The sequence below is a fragment of the Gracilinanus agilis genome, chromosome 2, assembly GCF_016433145.1.
Source record: "Gracilinanus agilis isolate LMUSP501 chromosome 2, AgileGrace, whole genome shotgun sequence".
NCBI classification, from domain to species: Eukaryota; Metazoa; Chordata; class Mammalia; order Didelphimorphia; family Didelphidae; genus Gracilinanus; species Gracilinanus agilis.
The window spans coordinates 155,120,087-155,135,707 of NC_058131.1; the positions used below are offsets into that span (position 1 = coordinate 155,120,087).

Genomic DNA, 15,621 nt, shown 5'->3' on the forward strand with positions numbered 1-15,621 from the left:
GACAGTCACAGCTTAAAGCCTGCAGGAAGAGGGTCAGAGACCATTTCCATTACAGCTGAGGAAAATGAAATTTCCATTTTATTTGGTGCCTTGTAGAGACAATGCACTAACTTTTCAGGAGAGGAGTGAGGAACAGGTTGAGCTGTTTAGTGGAAACTTATGTGGTTATGGCTACTGACCCAACGTGATCAGAGGGGGCAGGTGTCACACAGAGACTTATGACAGGCTATACCATGTTGCGGAATGGGGGAGTGGGGAATGGAGGCCAAACCTGGATGCTGCGATGGTCCAATCGCATCCGACTTACGTGGCTCAGCTTTACACTCTTCATCATTCTGGTTTTCTTCCCCCTTATTGCTCACTACTATCTGACTACATTGGATGAGGCAGACGAGGCAGGCAAACGAATCTTTGGGCCACGAGCTGGCAATGAGCTGTGTGAGGTGAAGCATGTATTAGACCTTTGTCGCATCCGTGAGTCAGTCAGTGAAGAACTCTTGCAGCTCGAAGCCAAACGGCAGGAGCTGAACAGTGAAATTGCCAAACTCAACCTGAAGATTGAAGCCTGTAAAAAGAGTATTGAGAATGCCAAACAAGACCTACTTCAGCTCAAGAATGTCATCAGCCAGACTGAACATTCCTACAAAGAGCTGATGGCCCAAAATCAGCCTAAACTCTCCTTGCCTATCCGACTGTTGCCAGAAAAAGACGACATAGGCCTGCCTCCCCCTAAACTTCTACATAATTGCAGGCTCCACAACTGCTTTGACTACTCTCGTTGTCCTCTCACTTCTGGCTTCCCAGTCTTTGTCTATGATAGTGACCAGTTGGCCTTTGGCAGCTATCTGGACCCCCTGGTCAAGCAGGCTTTTCAGGCCACAGCACGCACCAATGTCTACGTCACAGAGAATGCAGACATTGCCTGCCTTTATGTGATTCTGGTGGGAGAACTGCAGGAGCCCCTGGGACTGCGGCCTGCTGAGCTGGAGCAACAGTTGTACTCTCTGCCCCATTGGCGGAGAGACGGGCACAACCACCTCCTCATCAACCTGTCATGGAAATCAAATACTCAGAATTTACTGTATAATGTCAGTACGAGTCGAGCCATGGTAGCCCAGTCCACCTTTTATGCCGCTCAGTACCGACCTGGCTTTGATATAGTCATATCCCCACTAGTCCATGCCATGTCCGAGCCTAACTTCCTGGAGATCCCTCCACAGGTTCCAGTCAAGCGGAAGTATCTCTTCAGCTTCCAAGGTGAGAAAATTGAGTCTCTGCGGTCCAGTCTTCAGGAGGCACGCTCCTTCGAAGAGGAGATGGAAGGGGACCCTCCGGCTGACTACGATGACCGTATCATTGCCACCCTGAAGGCAGTGCAGGACAGCAAGCTAGATCAGGTGCTGGCAGAGTTTACCTGCAAGAACCAACCTAAACCTAGCCTGCCTACTGAGTGGGCACTGTGTGGGGAGAGGGAAGACCGCCTCGAGTTACTGAAACTTTCCACCTTCGCTCTGATTATCACGCCCGGTGACCCGCACCTGGTGATCTCTGCCGGATGTGCCACGCGGCTCTTTGAGGCATTAGAGGTAGGAGCGATTCCGGTAGTGCTGGGGGAGCAGGTGCAGCTTCCCTACCAGGATATGTTACGGTGGAATGAGGCTGCCCTGGTGGTGCCCAAGCCACGGGTCACAGAGGTCCACTTTCTGCTGCGCAGCCTCTCGGACAGTGACCTGCTGGCCATGAGGCGACAAGGGCGCTTTGTTTGGGAAACTTACTTCTCCACAGCTGACAGTATCTTCAACACAGTTCTGGCTGTGGTTAGGACTCACATCCAGATCCCAGCTGCTCCCATCCATGAAGAGGCAGCGGTTGAGATTCCCCATCGCTCAGGCAAAGCAGCAGGCACTGACCCCAACATGGCAGACAATGGGGATCTGGACCTGGGGCCAGTGGAAACAGAACCGCCCTATGCCTCTCCTAAATACCTCCGCAACTTTACATTGACTGCCACTGATCTTTATCGCAACTGGAACTCGGCCCCAGGACCTTTTCATCTTTTCCCACACACACCTTTTGACCCTGTTTTGCCTTCAGAGGCCAAATTTCTTGGTTCTGGCACTGGATTCAGACCCATTGGTGGAGGAGCAGGAGGTTCTGGCAAGGAGTTCCAGGCAGCACTTGGAGGCAATGTTCCAAGAGAGCAGTTCACAGTGGTGATGTTGACTTATGAACGAGAGGAAGTGCTCATGAACTCCTTAGAGAGGTTGAATGGCCTCCCTTATCTGAATAAAGTGGTGGTTGTGTGGAACTCCCCAAAGCTTCCATCAGAGGACCTCCTGTGGCCTGACATTGGCGTCCCCATTATGGTAATTGAGAAATAGCACTAGCAGATTTCTTTGGACCTTTAAGAACTGCCCTATCCATGTTCCTCAGTTTCCCTTGTTGACATTCCTTCCCTCCATAACATCTTATAGATTTCACTTCTCTTCAGTTTTCATACTTTACATACTCTGCTTATTTCTTACTCTTCCAGTTATTCCTAAAGCTCTGTAGATCTGATATTAGCAGAGCTAACATTTTCCCATATTTATTCATTAAGAAGTTTTTAATGAGGCTGTTTGAAGAAATACTGTTTAAAGGCATGGCCTTTCATGAAAAAGGAGAGTTTAAAATTTGGGGTTTGGAGATTCTGAATCTCTGTTTTTAAGTACCTGTCCAAAACAAGATTAGTAGGACTATGCAGATTGTTATAACAAAGACTTCCAACAGTCTCTTATTGTCCTCTAAACTTCCTATAAGCAAATTCAATTTCATTCTTAAATTAGGGAATCTTATATCAGTAATGGTCTGTTGAATTTATTTTTTGTTTTTTGTTTTTTGTTGTTTTTTTTTTAAACCCTTGTACTTTGGTGTATTGTCTCATAGGTGGAAGATTGGTAAGGGTGGGCAATGGGGGTCAAGTGACTTGCCCAGGGTCACACAGCTGGGAAGTGGCTGAGGCCGGGTTTGAACCTAGGACCTCCTGTCTCTAGGCCTGACTCTCACTCCACTGAGCTACCCAGCTGCCCCGAATTTATTTTTTAAATGATCACAACAGAGATGATTAATTCAATCTAGTTTAAAAAATTAATCAATAAAAAGATACAGGAATTTCATCCTTTCAGGACAGATTGACATCATTTAGGATGTATGTAGTTCTGCCTTATAAGAAGATACACAAACAGTTCTGTTTCTTGTACCTGCAGGCTTTGCTTCTTTAGTTTGACCACATGGTAGGGAGTGTCTTATTTATCCAGCCTCCCGAATAAAAGGTATGTGGTATAGTGGAAAGTACACTGAATTTGTAATTAGGAGGGTCTGGGTTTGACTTCTACTTCTGCTACGTAATACATAAATTGTCTGAGCCTCAGTGTCCTGAATTGCAGAATGAACTAGATGATAGGCAAAGTCCCTTCCAGTTCTCAAACTAGAGAAAAATTTTCTCTTTAGTGGAATTAGAACCAGAACCCAAGAGGAACTGAGAATTTAATCTAGCAATGCTCTTCCCAACTCCCTCTATTGTTCACATTAACACTTTATTGAGTGACCTTGTCAGTATAATAATTGATGTCTTCCAGTTTTCATTTGAGAATCACAAAGAAGTGTAGTTTATTTTTCTACCCACTGAATTTCCAGAACTTGTAATTACCAGGCTTTAAAAATAATCTTAGACACTGTAATCACAAAATCCATGTATATGCATACATATATATGTATGTCTATACATATATATATATGCACATATGCTTATTATAGATAGTGCTTTAAGGTTTGCAAAATGCTCTCCCATCTGATTGAAGTATAAATTGTATTGTTATATACATTTTATAGATGAAGAAAGTAATAGAGCAGTTGAGTGATTTGCCCTCTGGTGTAAGGATTGTGTCAGTTGGAATTTGTACCCACATCTTTTGACCACATTAAACTTTTTTAGGCCTTTGCTAATACAGTCTAGCAGCCAAAAGGAGAGGATCAGGTCATAGAATAGGTTCTTTAATAGAGCCCGGAGTAAATGGTATGACTGAATATTTCTTCCATCCACCCTCAAATACTTGTCACTCACCGTTGTTAGGAAAAAATAAATTGTTCTCTTTTTTTTTAGGCTTCTAGATTTTCTTTGTCTTACAAGTCCTGTTTAGGGCACGAGGGGGTGAGTGGATAGAGCACTGGAATGGGAATCAGGAAGATTCCTCCTCCCAAGTTTAAATCTAGCCTCTGACACTTCCCACTATGTGACCCTGGGCAAATCACTTAACCCTGTTTGCCTCAGTTCCTTATTTGTAAACTGTGCTGGAGAAAGAAAGGGCAAGCCAAGCCACTTCAATATTTTTGCCAAAAAGCCCCCCAACTGGGATCACAAAGAGTCAGGCATGAATGTAAACAATTGAACAGCAATGCAGTATTGTTAGCAGTACACATAGGTACATTTATTGAGTACCTAGCATGTGTTGGTGTGTGTGTGTGTGTGTGTGTGTGTGTGTGTGTGTGTGTGTGTGTGTGTGTGGTTATTATATTGAAAATCCAACCCCAAAATCTATTCTTCTTCAGCAATGATGGCCAACCTTTTAGAGATTGAGTGCCCAAACTACAACCCTCACACTGCATGTTAGCCCTGCCCTAGACAGGGGAAGGAGGAAGTGCTCCCAATGGGCTGCTGGGCTGAGAGACGGTTCTTGTGAGAAATGTCCTCAGGTGCATGTGGAGAGGGGTCAGGGAGCAGCTCCCTCTAGCACATGTGCCATTGGTTCTCCAACATGGTTCTAGGAGATGATTTTTTAAGGAAAATAAGATAGGTAAATATAGATTATTCTTTTCTTAAGTTGTAGATTTTATTTCTAGGGAAGTTAAGGGGGTTAGTGATATATTAATGGGATTTATAGTTTGCCAATGCTAGGCTCTCTGGATTGTTCTTTTAAAATTAATTTTATTTTCTTGAGAAGGGCTATGTATTATAATAGAAAATAGCTCAATCGCTGTAGGTAAAATGATATGTATGTGTGTAACTAGAGGAGGTGACAGCTGTAGCTTCTATTGGCAGTGCTTTATGGTTTGAAAATGCTTTATATACATTATCTCATTTGATCCTCACAGCAACCTTATAAGATAAATAGTGCAAGTGTTATTATTTCCATTTTAGAGATGAGGAAACAGACTCAGAGGGTTTCACTTTATGCTAATAGGATGTTACCAGCTACAGCTATAAAGTTACAGAACCAAGCTTGAACTCGAGCTTTCTGATACTAAGTCCACTGTTACATTCCATCATACTTTTCTGAGATGAGAAAAAACAAATATGTTATGGAGAAACATAATACTGTCATAGTTACTAAATGGTAGAGGGAGAAGTTGGGAAGGCAGTGAAAGACTAGGGAAGCAGCAATCTTGATCAGAGACTCCAAAGTGTTTTTCTGAATAGCTCACTTAAATTTACAAGTATCCTTTCATTCTCTACCCAGTTACACATATCTCATAGCCAATACTCCCTAACTCTTTCAGTCTTCCTCATTCTCTATTCTACAATAGCCATCTGTCCTTGTTCCTTTCAGTTTTGTCACTTGCTTCTAGCTTCTTTGTATTCTATTGTTTAGCTCCTGAATTTGTTTTAGAGCCCATTGTGCTCATTTAGAAGTCTTTGGCACTATAATTTATCAGATACAACAGGGGAACTTTTATAAACTGCTTACTTCTTTCACAGTCTTATTTCCAAATAAGTTTTATCTATTATCACTTGGAATTTCATGAGTGTGATTGAAACTTTGGGAGTGTTTAGTTTCCAAAGAGTAGGTGTTTCAGAAATGGGAGAGCAACTAATTAGTATCCAGTTTTCCTTAGTTCTTTAATTTTGCTATGAGTCCCTAGGGGTGGAAGAGCTGATGAATAAAGGTCAACAATGAATAGAAGCCACCAAATAACTCATCAGAACTAATCCTTTCCTTTAACTTTGTTGGGAAGTAAGTGGTACTCTTTGATCCCTGTTGAACTCATTCCAATGAGCACAATGCTTCAGAGGAATGTTGGCTCTTGCCAGAGAGGTGGCCATTCTGAAAAGCTTATTCAGTTCAGATTAGTGAGTGATTTTTTTCCTAACTCTTAAAAAAAAAGAGAATAATGCAACTATTTCTAAACTGAAGGCATTGCTACATAGATATTCTTAACGTAAGACCAGATCTCTAAATAGATGAAAACTTCTGGCCCCTTGACATCCTCTTGCAAATATATCAACAATTTTCTTTTCCACACATCCAGAGAAATGTCAGACATTTCCTAATGACAGTGTCATTTTTGGCCCTTTCTAATTTAAACTCATCTCTACTGAATTTTGTGCCATTTTTGCCTTTTGCTAATGTGAAGTAATTGGAGATCACCAATGCTAGATATAGATTTCAGGGAATGCTGATACTGATGTGAGCTCACAGATGTACCTTTACACTAAATCATGCTTTGGTGGAACAAAATAGACTCTGGATTATTGGAATCAGAGGGCCTGGGGTCATGACTCTAGTGTTTACTATCTGCATGATTTAGGGAAGTCATTAATCTTTCGGAACCTCATTTTCTTCATCTGTAAAGCTAGAAGTATACCATCAATAACCTGATGAGTTGTTGTAAGGAATATTATTGTAAAACTTAAAGCACTATATAAGTGTGAGCTGTTCTAACGTTTTTCCCTTTTAATGTTTTTCCTTCATAATCCAGCAAATATAAACTAGATTAAAATTCATTCTTAGTATTTAATATAGAGTTTGACTAAAGGTATATAAGCATATATATTCAACTTTTCTTTCTGTGATAACCCATGCTGACCAGGCCATAGGATTCACATGATTTCATTTCACTGGTTGGGTTTATTTTTCCTGTTGCCCTCCAATTAAAATTCATCTCCTGAGTTTTGTACTTTTTTTTTTTTTTTTGGCTCTAGTTAAGTTTGAGATCGATCAGTATGCAATATAATGGTACAACTCTGTGTGACTTAACCTTCATTTACAATCTCTTTTTTGCTGTCATTCCTACCTCTACCAGTTCTAACCAGTTTGATTTTAGTATGGTGACATGTGAAACAAATCCAAGGTTGTAAAGGCTGGCATATAGGAGAAGAAGATAAGAAATGGTAAGGAACAGAATGAGGATGGAGAGGGGAAGAAAAAAAGGGGAGAGAAGAGAGCGAGAGGAGAGACAGAGAGAGAGAGGTGAACAGACAGATACATAGAGAGAGAAAGCAAAAAGGAGAAGTAGGTGGAGGCAGGCAGAGAAGGGAACTGATTGGAATTGGTGTCAGGAGTATGATCAAATTCTGGCTCTGTTACTATGTATGTGATCATGGGTGATAACAGTTCAACTATCCACCTCAGTTTTCTTATCTACAAAATGAAGTAAGTAGGCTATATCATCCTTTAGTCCCTTTTTGCCCTAAAACCTATGATCCTTTTCCCATCTATTAACATTTAGTTCTTTCATGAGTGATCCTTTCTAGTCCCACATTCATCCTTTTATTCATTCTTTGCATAACCCCTGCCCTATTTCATTCTGCTGGTATTGTCCACTCTTCCTGCAGACCCAGCTACAAAACTTGATTGGACACGTCTTTCTAGGCATAAATGACAAAAGAGTATTCATTCAGTTAGCTGACCAACTAGCATTTATTTTGTACCCACTACATGCTAGGCACTTTGTTATATGCTGGGGTTACAAAGAAAGGCAATAAAATAAAATAAAATAAAATCCTCTAAAGAAACCCTCACAATCTAATGGGGGAGACAACTATGTACACACAGGATATATTCAGAATAAATTAAAGGTGTTTTTAGAGGGAAGACAATAAGATCAAGGAAGACTGGGAAAAGCTTCTTGCAGAGGATGGGGCTTTAGTGAAGTTCATAAAAGAGTCTCTGGCACAGGACACTACACTGACGGCCTTCTTGACTTTGGACCTGCCTGCCACGCAGAGTAAAATGCTAGATAAACAGAAACCTTGTAGTAAATGCTTCTTGACTGAAAGGCTGCTATCTTAAGGTCTTGGTCCAGGAAAAATAGAACACCAGCACCAATGGCAGGGGTCCTGATTTATGATTATTAAATTAACTGTTCTTGCCAAAACCACTCCCTCTTGCCAATACTTGAACTGAGTACTAAGATGGCAGGAACTTGGTTATTGAGGTGCCTCGTTTGGCACCTGCCCCACTCTTTTACTGGCTGAGAACATTGGGAGAAGTTATATAACTGGCACAGAACCATTTGGGTACTTCATCCAGCTTTAGTCCAGGAAGCCTTTATTGATCACTCCTCATGGCCAGTTCAGTGCTGCAGCCAGAGAAGGTTGCTCAAGACAGGAGATGATCCTACCCTCAAGGGACTTAGATTTATTGAGGAATTAGAACTTACATACAAAACAATATGAACCAAGGCTTTATATTTAATATAATCTCAGGTGCAGGGAAAATAATATAAATGTTAACTTCCCTGGACCTTGACTTCTTCATATGTAAGATAAAGGAATTGGATTAGGAAAATTCTAAGATTTTTCTGTGATTTTATATGCTGTAGGTAGTCTGGAAGGGCTGAGGGCATTTTTGGCTGGAATTTTAGGCAATAACCATCTGATGGAGGTGAGCATTTTGAAGGAAGCTGAAAGAAAAGTGACCAGGATTCAAATCCCAGGCCTCTGACTTCTAATGCATTGCTCTTTTCCCTTCATGTCATGAATACCATGAGGAAAGGCATGTGTGTAGAAGTGTTAGTGCACATTTAGTCAGTATTCTAGTCTGTCCAAAATAGAGGATATTGGAGCAAGGAAAGCTAAGAGAAATAGGACCCATTTATGGAGGACCTTGAGTGGTTTTGGCAATGTGAAACTATTATAGGTTCTTGGTTTGGCATGATGAAATTAGAAAGATTAACTGTTCATTTTATTTTTTTTTTTTTGCCTTCTATCTTAGAATCAATACGAAGAGAGGAGCCCCTAGTTGGCTCAATGGATTGAGAACCAGACCTGGATATGGGAAGTCTTGGGTTCAAATGTGGCCTCAGATACTTCCTAGCTGTGTGACCCTGGGCAAGTTACTTAACCCCCACTGCTTAGCCCTTACTGTTTTTCTTTTTTAGAATTTAAATATTGATTGATTCTGAGATGGAAGGGATAGGTTAAAAAAAGGGAATCAATACTAGTCATTGGTTCCAAGACAGAAGCACAGTAAGGGCTAGGCATTTGGGGTTAAGTGTAATATAGCTAGGAAATGTTTGAGACCTGATTTGAACCCAGGATCTCCTGTCTATAGACATGATTCTCTATCCACTGTACCACTCAGATTCCCCGTGTCTCATTCTTTTTTTTTTTTTTTTAAACCCTTACCTTCCCTCTTAGTGTCAGTACTGTGTATTGGCTCTAATGCAGAAGAGTGGTAAGGGCTAGGGTCACACAGCTAGGAAGTATCTGAGGCCAGATTTGAATCCAGGACCTCCCATCTCTAGGCCTGGCACTCAATCCACTGAGCCACCTAACTGCCCCACCTCTCCCTTTCTTAAAAGGCAGTGTGGGTACACGCATAGAATGGATAAAGCATTTATTACCCACCTCCTATGTGTTGGCCACTGTGTCAAGGGATAAGAATACCCTTATAAGCAAAAAGGCTTCAGAGAGGCAGGGATACAACACATAACAGGGAACTATATTGTCTTACTTCATTTATAATATAGTTGGGTGTGTATACATTTATGTATATACACACACCTGAAATTCTTTTTACTTCCAGAAATTAGGCTTTTAATGCTTTTTTACAGTTCTACTGGCAAGATCATACTGTCTTCCTGTTATGTGATTTGTCCAGGGTTTTAAGCCCCTCACAAGAAATGAAAAGTACCTTACTTAGAAACATTTTTCTTCATTTTAGGATCTTAAATTTTTTCCTTTTATTTTAAGATTAATCATTAGCAAAGTTATATCCATAAGAGAATCACAATCTTATATCTGTATAACTGCTGATATATATATGTATATATAGATAGGTATATATAGATTTATTCAGGAAAATTTTTTTAAGACTCCACTATGTACAAAGCACAATTCTAGGCAATGAGGGTGATATAAAGTCTAGGTGAGATAAGGTCTTTATATTTTAGGAAGGATAAAAGTTACCAAAGACAACTGATGTTCATCATTACTTGACTAGTGCATTAGGGATACAAAACCTAGGAAGGAAGTCTAAGGGGAAGATTGTTATTGACTAGGGAAGATCAAGGAAGACTCCATAGAGGAGGTGGCCTTTGATGCCTCAGTAGGAAATCAGCAGGTCAAAAAGAGGAGCCTGGGTATCATGAGGAACAGTGTACTCAGGTGGGGAAAGTTGATCACATATTTATTAGCTACCTTGAATTCCGCTGAGGAAGACAACACACTTTAAGTTTCTGCAGAATAAATGCAACATAAAAAAGCAGTTAGGAAGAAAGGGCAGCAACAGTTGGGGAGGACCAGGAAAGGCTTCAGGTAGAGGATTATACTTAAGCTGAGTCCTGAACCAGGTGAGGAATTCTGTGAGATGGTGGCGTGTGAATTGTGGAACATTGTCAGTGAAAGGGGCTGCAGGGAGGAGCTGGGGTCTATGTTGTGTGTGAGGAACAGAGAAAGCCAGCTGGCATTCTGGACTGTTGAGTGTGTGAGGGAGGCCAAAGTAATCCATAATGAAGCAAGGTCAGAGGACAGAAAGAGACCATTTAGGGCTTAAGGGTTAGAGGCAATGTAGGAGAGTGATTTGAGATAAAGCTGGGAAGGGAGGGCATGGCCAGAATCTAGAGGGCCTTGAATTCTAGACAAAAGAGTTTCAACTTTATTGAAGAAGCACTATTGAGCCACTGCAGATATTTGAGTAAAGAAACAATGTATAAGCAGATCTCTGCCTCAGGAAGATTATTCTGACAATGATATGAAGGTCAGATTGGAAGGAGGAGAGAGTCAAGGTGGGATGACAACAGCAATAGTCTGGGGTGGTTGCAACTTGATACACTGGGTTGTTAGTACTGGAAATAGAGAGGAGCACAAGGGAATCGAGAGCTTATTAAGTAGTTACTCAAATCAAACTCCATCATCATCAGTGCTATTCCAGGCGTGAATTGCTTCTAAGTCATAAAATGGTAAGGATTTCATTGTGTTCCAGGAAGTATGTCAGTTCTTTTAACTGGGTTTAAAGTAATGGTTAAGATAACACAACACTCAGGACAATTAATAATTCCATTTATCTTTTTTGTCCTACCAAAAAACTTCAAGAAAAAATGAGAGTAACTAATTTAGAATCAAAAGATTTCTGTATCACATTGAGAGGGAAAGACCATGTGTAAAATTTTCAGGACTAAAATTATATAAAGATTTGATCTTTATTTAATTTAACTATCTTTTGTCAAATAGTTTAGAACTGTGGCTTTCTTTTCACTTAACAAGTGGGATGAATAGGAATGAGGAAATTGTTGGGAACAATAACAAACACTAGGCAAACTGAAAACTAGTTTAGAATAGTTTGAAATGGAATGGTGTTTAAATAGCTTTCTTTTGACTGCATAGTTAGTTAATTTTAACTATTCTGAATTTAACATCAGGGACCTTAATGCTCATATCATACCTGTTTGGGGAAACTAAGGCCCTGAGATGTTAAAGGTCTTGGCCATGGCCAGCCAGATAGCTTGTTGAAGGCAAAGTTGAGAGAGATCAATTGGCCAAGCTTGAAACTCTTGAGTATAATGCCCCCTAATGTAATGATAACAAAAACTTAACTGGCACTTAGTTCTTTAAGGTTTATAAAATGCTTTATGAATATGACCTTCTGGCTGTTCCATGACCTACCTCTGTGTTTGTTGATCAGTTTCTTAAAATATTGCCTGTATTTCTTTGGGATGCAGAAATTCCAGGAGTAGATGATAGGGAGGGTGGGACAGAAGGTAAGAAACAAGAGTAAGTGTATTAGAGTGACCAGGTTGGTAATATACTGTAGTATCTCCAGGCCTACTTACAACTTCCTATCCCACTGTTTAATTGAAAAAATGTTTATGACCGTGATCTTATTTGACCTTCACAACAGCCTAGACATCATAGATATTTCCTTTATTTTACAAGTGAGGAGACTCAGTTCTCTGTGGGTTTTCATACTTCTATGGTAATCTTCTTTACAGATATAAAAATATAAAGAGAAAGTGCTGAGGGGGCAGCTCAGTGGATTGAGAGTCAGGCCTAGAGACAGGAGGTCCTAGGTTCAAATCCAGCCTCAGACACTTCCCTGCTGTGTGACCCTGGGCCAGTCACTTGACCCCCATTGCCCACCCTTACCACTCTTCCACCTGACACAGAAGTTAAGGGTTTAAAAAAAGAGAGAGAGAGAGAAAGAGAGAAAGTGCTGTACTTAAGAGATGCTGGAGCTAATAACCTGATATATTGTTATCTGTAATGTTTACCTAAGGCCATCTTCTTTATCAGTTCATTGGGATAAAAAAAAATGTTGAGACTGCTGTGAAAGACCTTTGTCCTTAATCTTTCCCTTGAGATTTCTCATATAAGCCAAAAGGTAGGCTGCTCTTTAATGTCCTAGAGTTATACTTGAAATTATAAATGGGATATAGAAAGTAATAAGAATATTAATCCTTTATCATGTTTTAAAAGTCCCTTCCAGCATTAAAGTATATGGTCCTTCCCTTTTTATATTTATTTTCCTCAACTTATATTTATTTTCTTTCCCTACAATAACTCCAACATGTAGTAGGTGCTAGGGAGACCTTAGTATGAGGCTAAATCTGGATCAAAGGAAAAGAGGTTTCTTTTAATCTATTTTGATGTTCATTCTATTCCTATAATTCTTTGTTTCTAAGTAGAAGGCTACATATGATTTAGTGAAAGAGGTGTAATACTGGGCTTTCTTCCTGTGTTTAATGGCATCTATAACATTGGGCCCTCTAAACCTTTATTTTAAATCTGTAAAGAGAATGAGTGAGTTTAATTTGTAGGCAAGCAAACAAAATGGATTTATTGACTTGGAAATTACTTAATGATCTGTTATTGGGCCTATTTTGTATGGACAATACAAGTTTTCAAAGATCGAAACTTGCAAAATATCTTATACTTGCATAGCACCAAAAATGAATTTCTATTTCTTGAAAGATGTTGTTGTGATGGGTCTTCTTAACCCCTGGTTCTATTTCTGATCTCATTGTGTTTACCATGTTTTTAAAAAGCTGGGGGTCATGAGTCACTTTGAGCCACCTGTGTAATTCCTGACCTTCAGAAAATCTTTCCTCCTTTTTTTGATTATATATCAGCTGTATTCTAGAGATTTGGAGCAGCTGCAGAATCACCCTTGTTTGTATTGTCTTGAGTTATCTACCTGTGGAGAAGGATAAACTAGCCTAGGGGCCTGATTTCTATCTGATTGTGAAGGATTGGGTTGTTACACCCTGGGAGATTTGCTACAAAGAAAAGGTAGTGAACTCATTATGCTTTTGTAGACTACATAATTGTGAAAGAAATGCTACTTGTTTTAGAAATCTTGTCATAGGTAAGTAGAAATATTAATTAAATCTCTAAAATGAATAACTTGTGTTGCTAAATAGAAGAATATGGTCCACCAGCTATTCAATCTGGACACTAATAGTTTTCTTGTTTGTTTTTTTAAAGCTATTATTGAATGTTGCCCATTCACTTAGTGCCATTCATTAAGTGCTTACTATATGCTTAGTGCTGATACATTATTACTATGACAGCAAGGGTAAATAGAGTTGGGGAAAATTGCTACGTTTATATGCAAAATTGACACAGTGTGACAATGATAATATATCCAATAGTGTTAGATCTTGGCAGTCTAGGGAGAAGAGTGGCTAAAGTGCCAAGCGAAGCCTGGAGTTAGGAAGACTCCTCTTCCCAAGTTTAAATCTGGCCTCAGACACTTCTTAGTTGTGTGACTCTGGGCAAGTCACTTAACCCAGTTTGCCTCAGTTTTCTCATCTGTAAAATGAGCTGGAGAAGAAAATGGTAAACCACTCCAATATCTTTGCCAAGAAATCCCCAAATGGGATCTCAAAGAGTAGAACACAATTGAAATGACTGAACAACAACAAATATTGATGGTTTTGTGGTAATTTTGAAAACCCTAAACCTATCATTCTTTTTCTTTCTTATTTGTTAATTTGCATGTCCTTAAAGAAAGGATCATTGAGCATCGTTGTCCTTCTAAATCAGTTATTCTCCATGAACAAGTGATTATCAATGCAGGTTTGTATCTAACCTATTGAGGACTTCTGAACTATAGTTTTAGAGCACATTGTCAGAGAAGCCTTTTTTTTTTTTTTTTTAAATCCTTACCTTCTTTCTTAGAATTGATACCAAGAATCAGTTTCAAGGCAGAAGAGCAGTAACAGTTAGGCAATTGGAGTGAAGTGACTTGCCCAGGGTCACACAGGTGGGAAATGTCTGAGGCCAGATTTGAAGCCAGGACCTCCTGTCTCTAAGCCTGGAGACAGCTAGTTGTCCCAAGAAGCCTTTATAATGTTAGTTTTCACTTTATTTTTGTTTTTGTCTCCTTATTCTTGGAATAATAATAATAGCCAATGTTTATATAACCCTTTACAGTTCCCAAAGTGCTTTATATTGAGTATCTCATTTGATTCTCACAACAGCCCTGTGAGGTAGATGATGCTATCCCCACTTTATTGATATAGAGACTGTGACCAAGAGAAATTACATAATTTGGCCAGGGTCATATACCTGCTTGTCTGAGGGTGGTTTCAAACTCAAGCCTTCTGGCTCAAAGTCCAGTATGCTTCCTCCATTATTCAACCTAGTTCTCTAACCCATACTTTTGATTGTTTACGTTTTCTAAAGAAATTGACCCATATCTTATTTTCTAACTCATAACCTTTTTTTAGGCCAAATTGGTGATAGGTTGTTGCTGTTGTTTTAGTCCCCCACTCCCCTCCCCCCCCTCAATATATTTACTAGTCATGTCCCAAGCAGGCAAAAGTGACACATGAATTATGGCTTAGAATGCATACTGTTAACCTACTTAAATTATAAACCCCTCAATAGTAGGGATTTTTTAATCTTTGTATCCTACAGTTGTGCTATAAATTTAGAGAATTGAAAGGAATCCTAGTGTAGTTTTCCCTCCCTCTTTAGGAACCCTAATTGAATCAGTTGTCCAACCATTGTGTTCACTTTAGATGTTCTGTACTTTGCTTTTGCTTTTGTGGTTGAATTGCTTATTCCCTTCCCTGAAGATAATACTGAATTCCAATATCCTGTGGCAATTCCATCCTTTAATGCAGAATTAAGCAATCTATAGTCCATGGATGAAATCCAACCTAATTTCCATTTCTTAATGGCTCACAAAGCAGTCCCACCAAATTGCTTTTAACAGACTTGTTTTTATACTGTGATAGTAAGAAATGTAGCTGTTTTTCTCCTCTTTCTCCCCTGAAGGGAGCAGCTGTATGGACAGCTGCAGCCTGACCTTTCACCACCCCAGCCTTGGCCAATTTTACCCTCCTACACCCAGGCCTACAACTATTTTAAAGAAATAAGCGTGTAGCTATACTTGGTGCTTAGAAGATAATTAAACT

The 15,621-nt window shown here is 39.8% G+C and overlaps 1 protein-coding gene across 1 annotated transcript in view; it reads left to right on the plus strand.

Annotated features, from left to right (window-relative positions):
* The first annotated feature begins 218 nt into the window (after positions 1-218).
* Positions 219-15,621, plus strand: part of EXTL3 (exostosin like glycosyltransferase 3) — a 36,367-nt gene continuing 20,964 nt past the window's right edge. The window contains exon 1 of the mRNA XM_044660801.1: positions 219-2,366. Within this exon, the coding sequence (XP_044516736.1) occupies positions 219-2,366 (2,148 nt within the window). The remainder of the gene's footprint in view (positions 2,367-15,621) is intronic.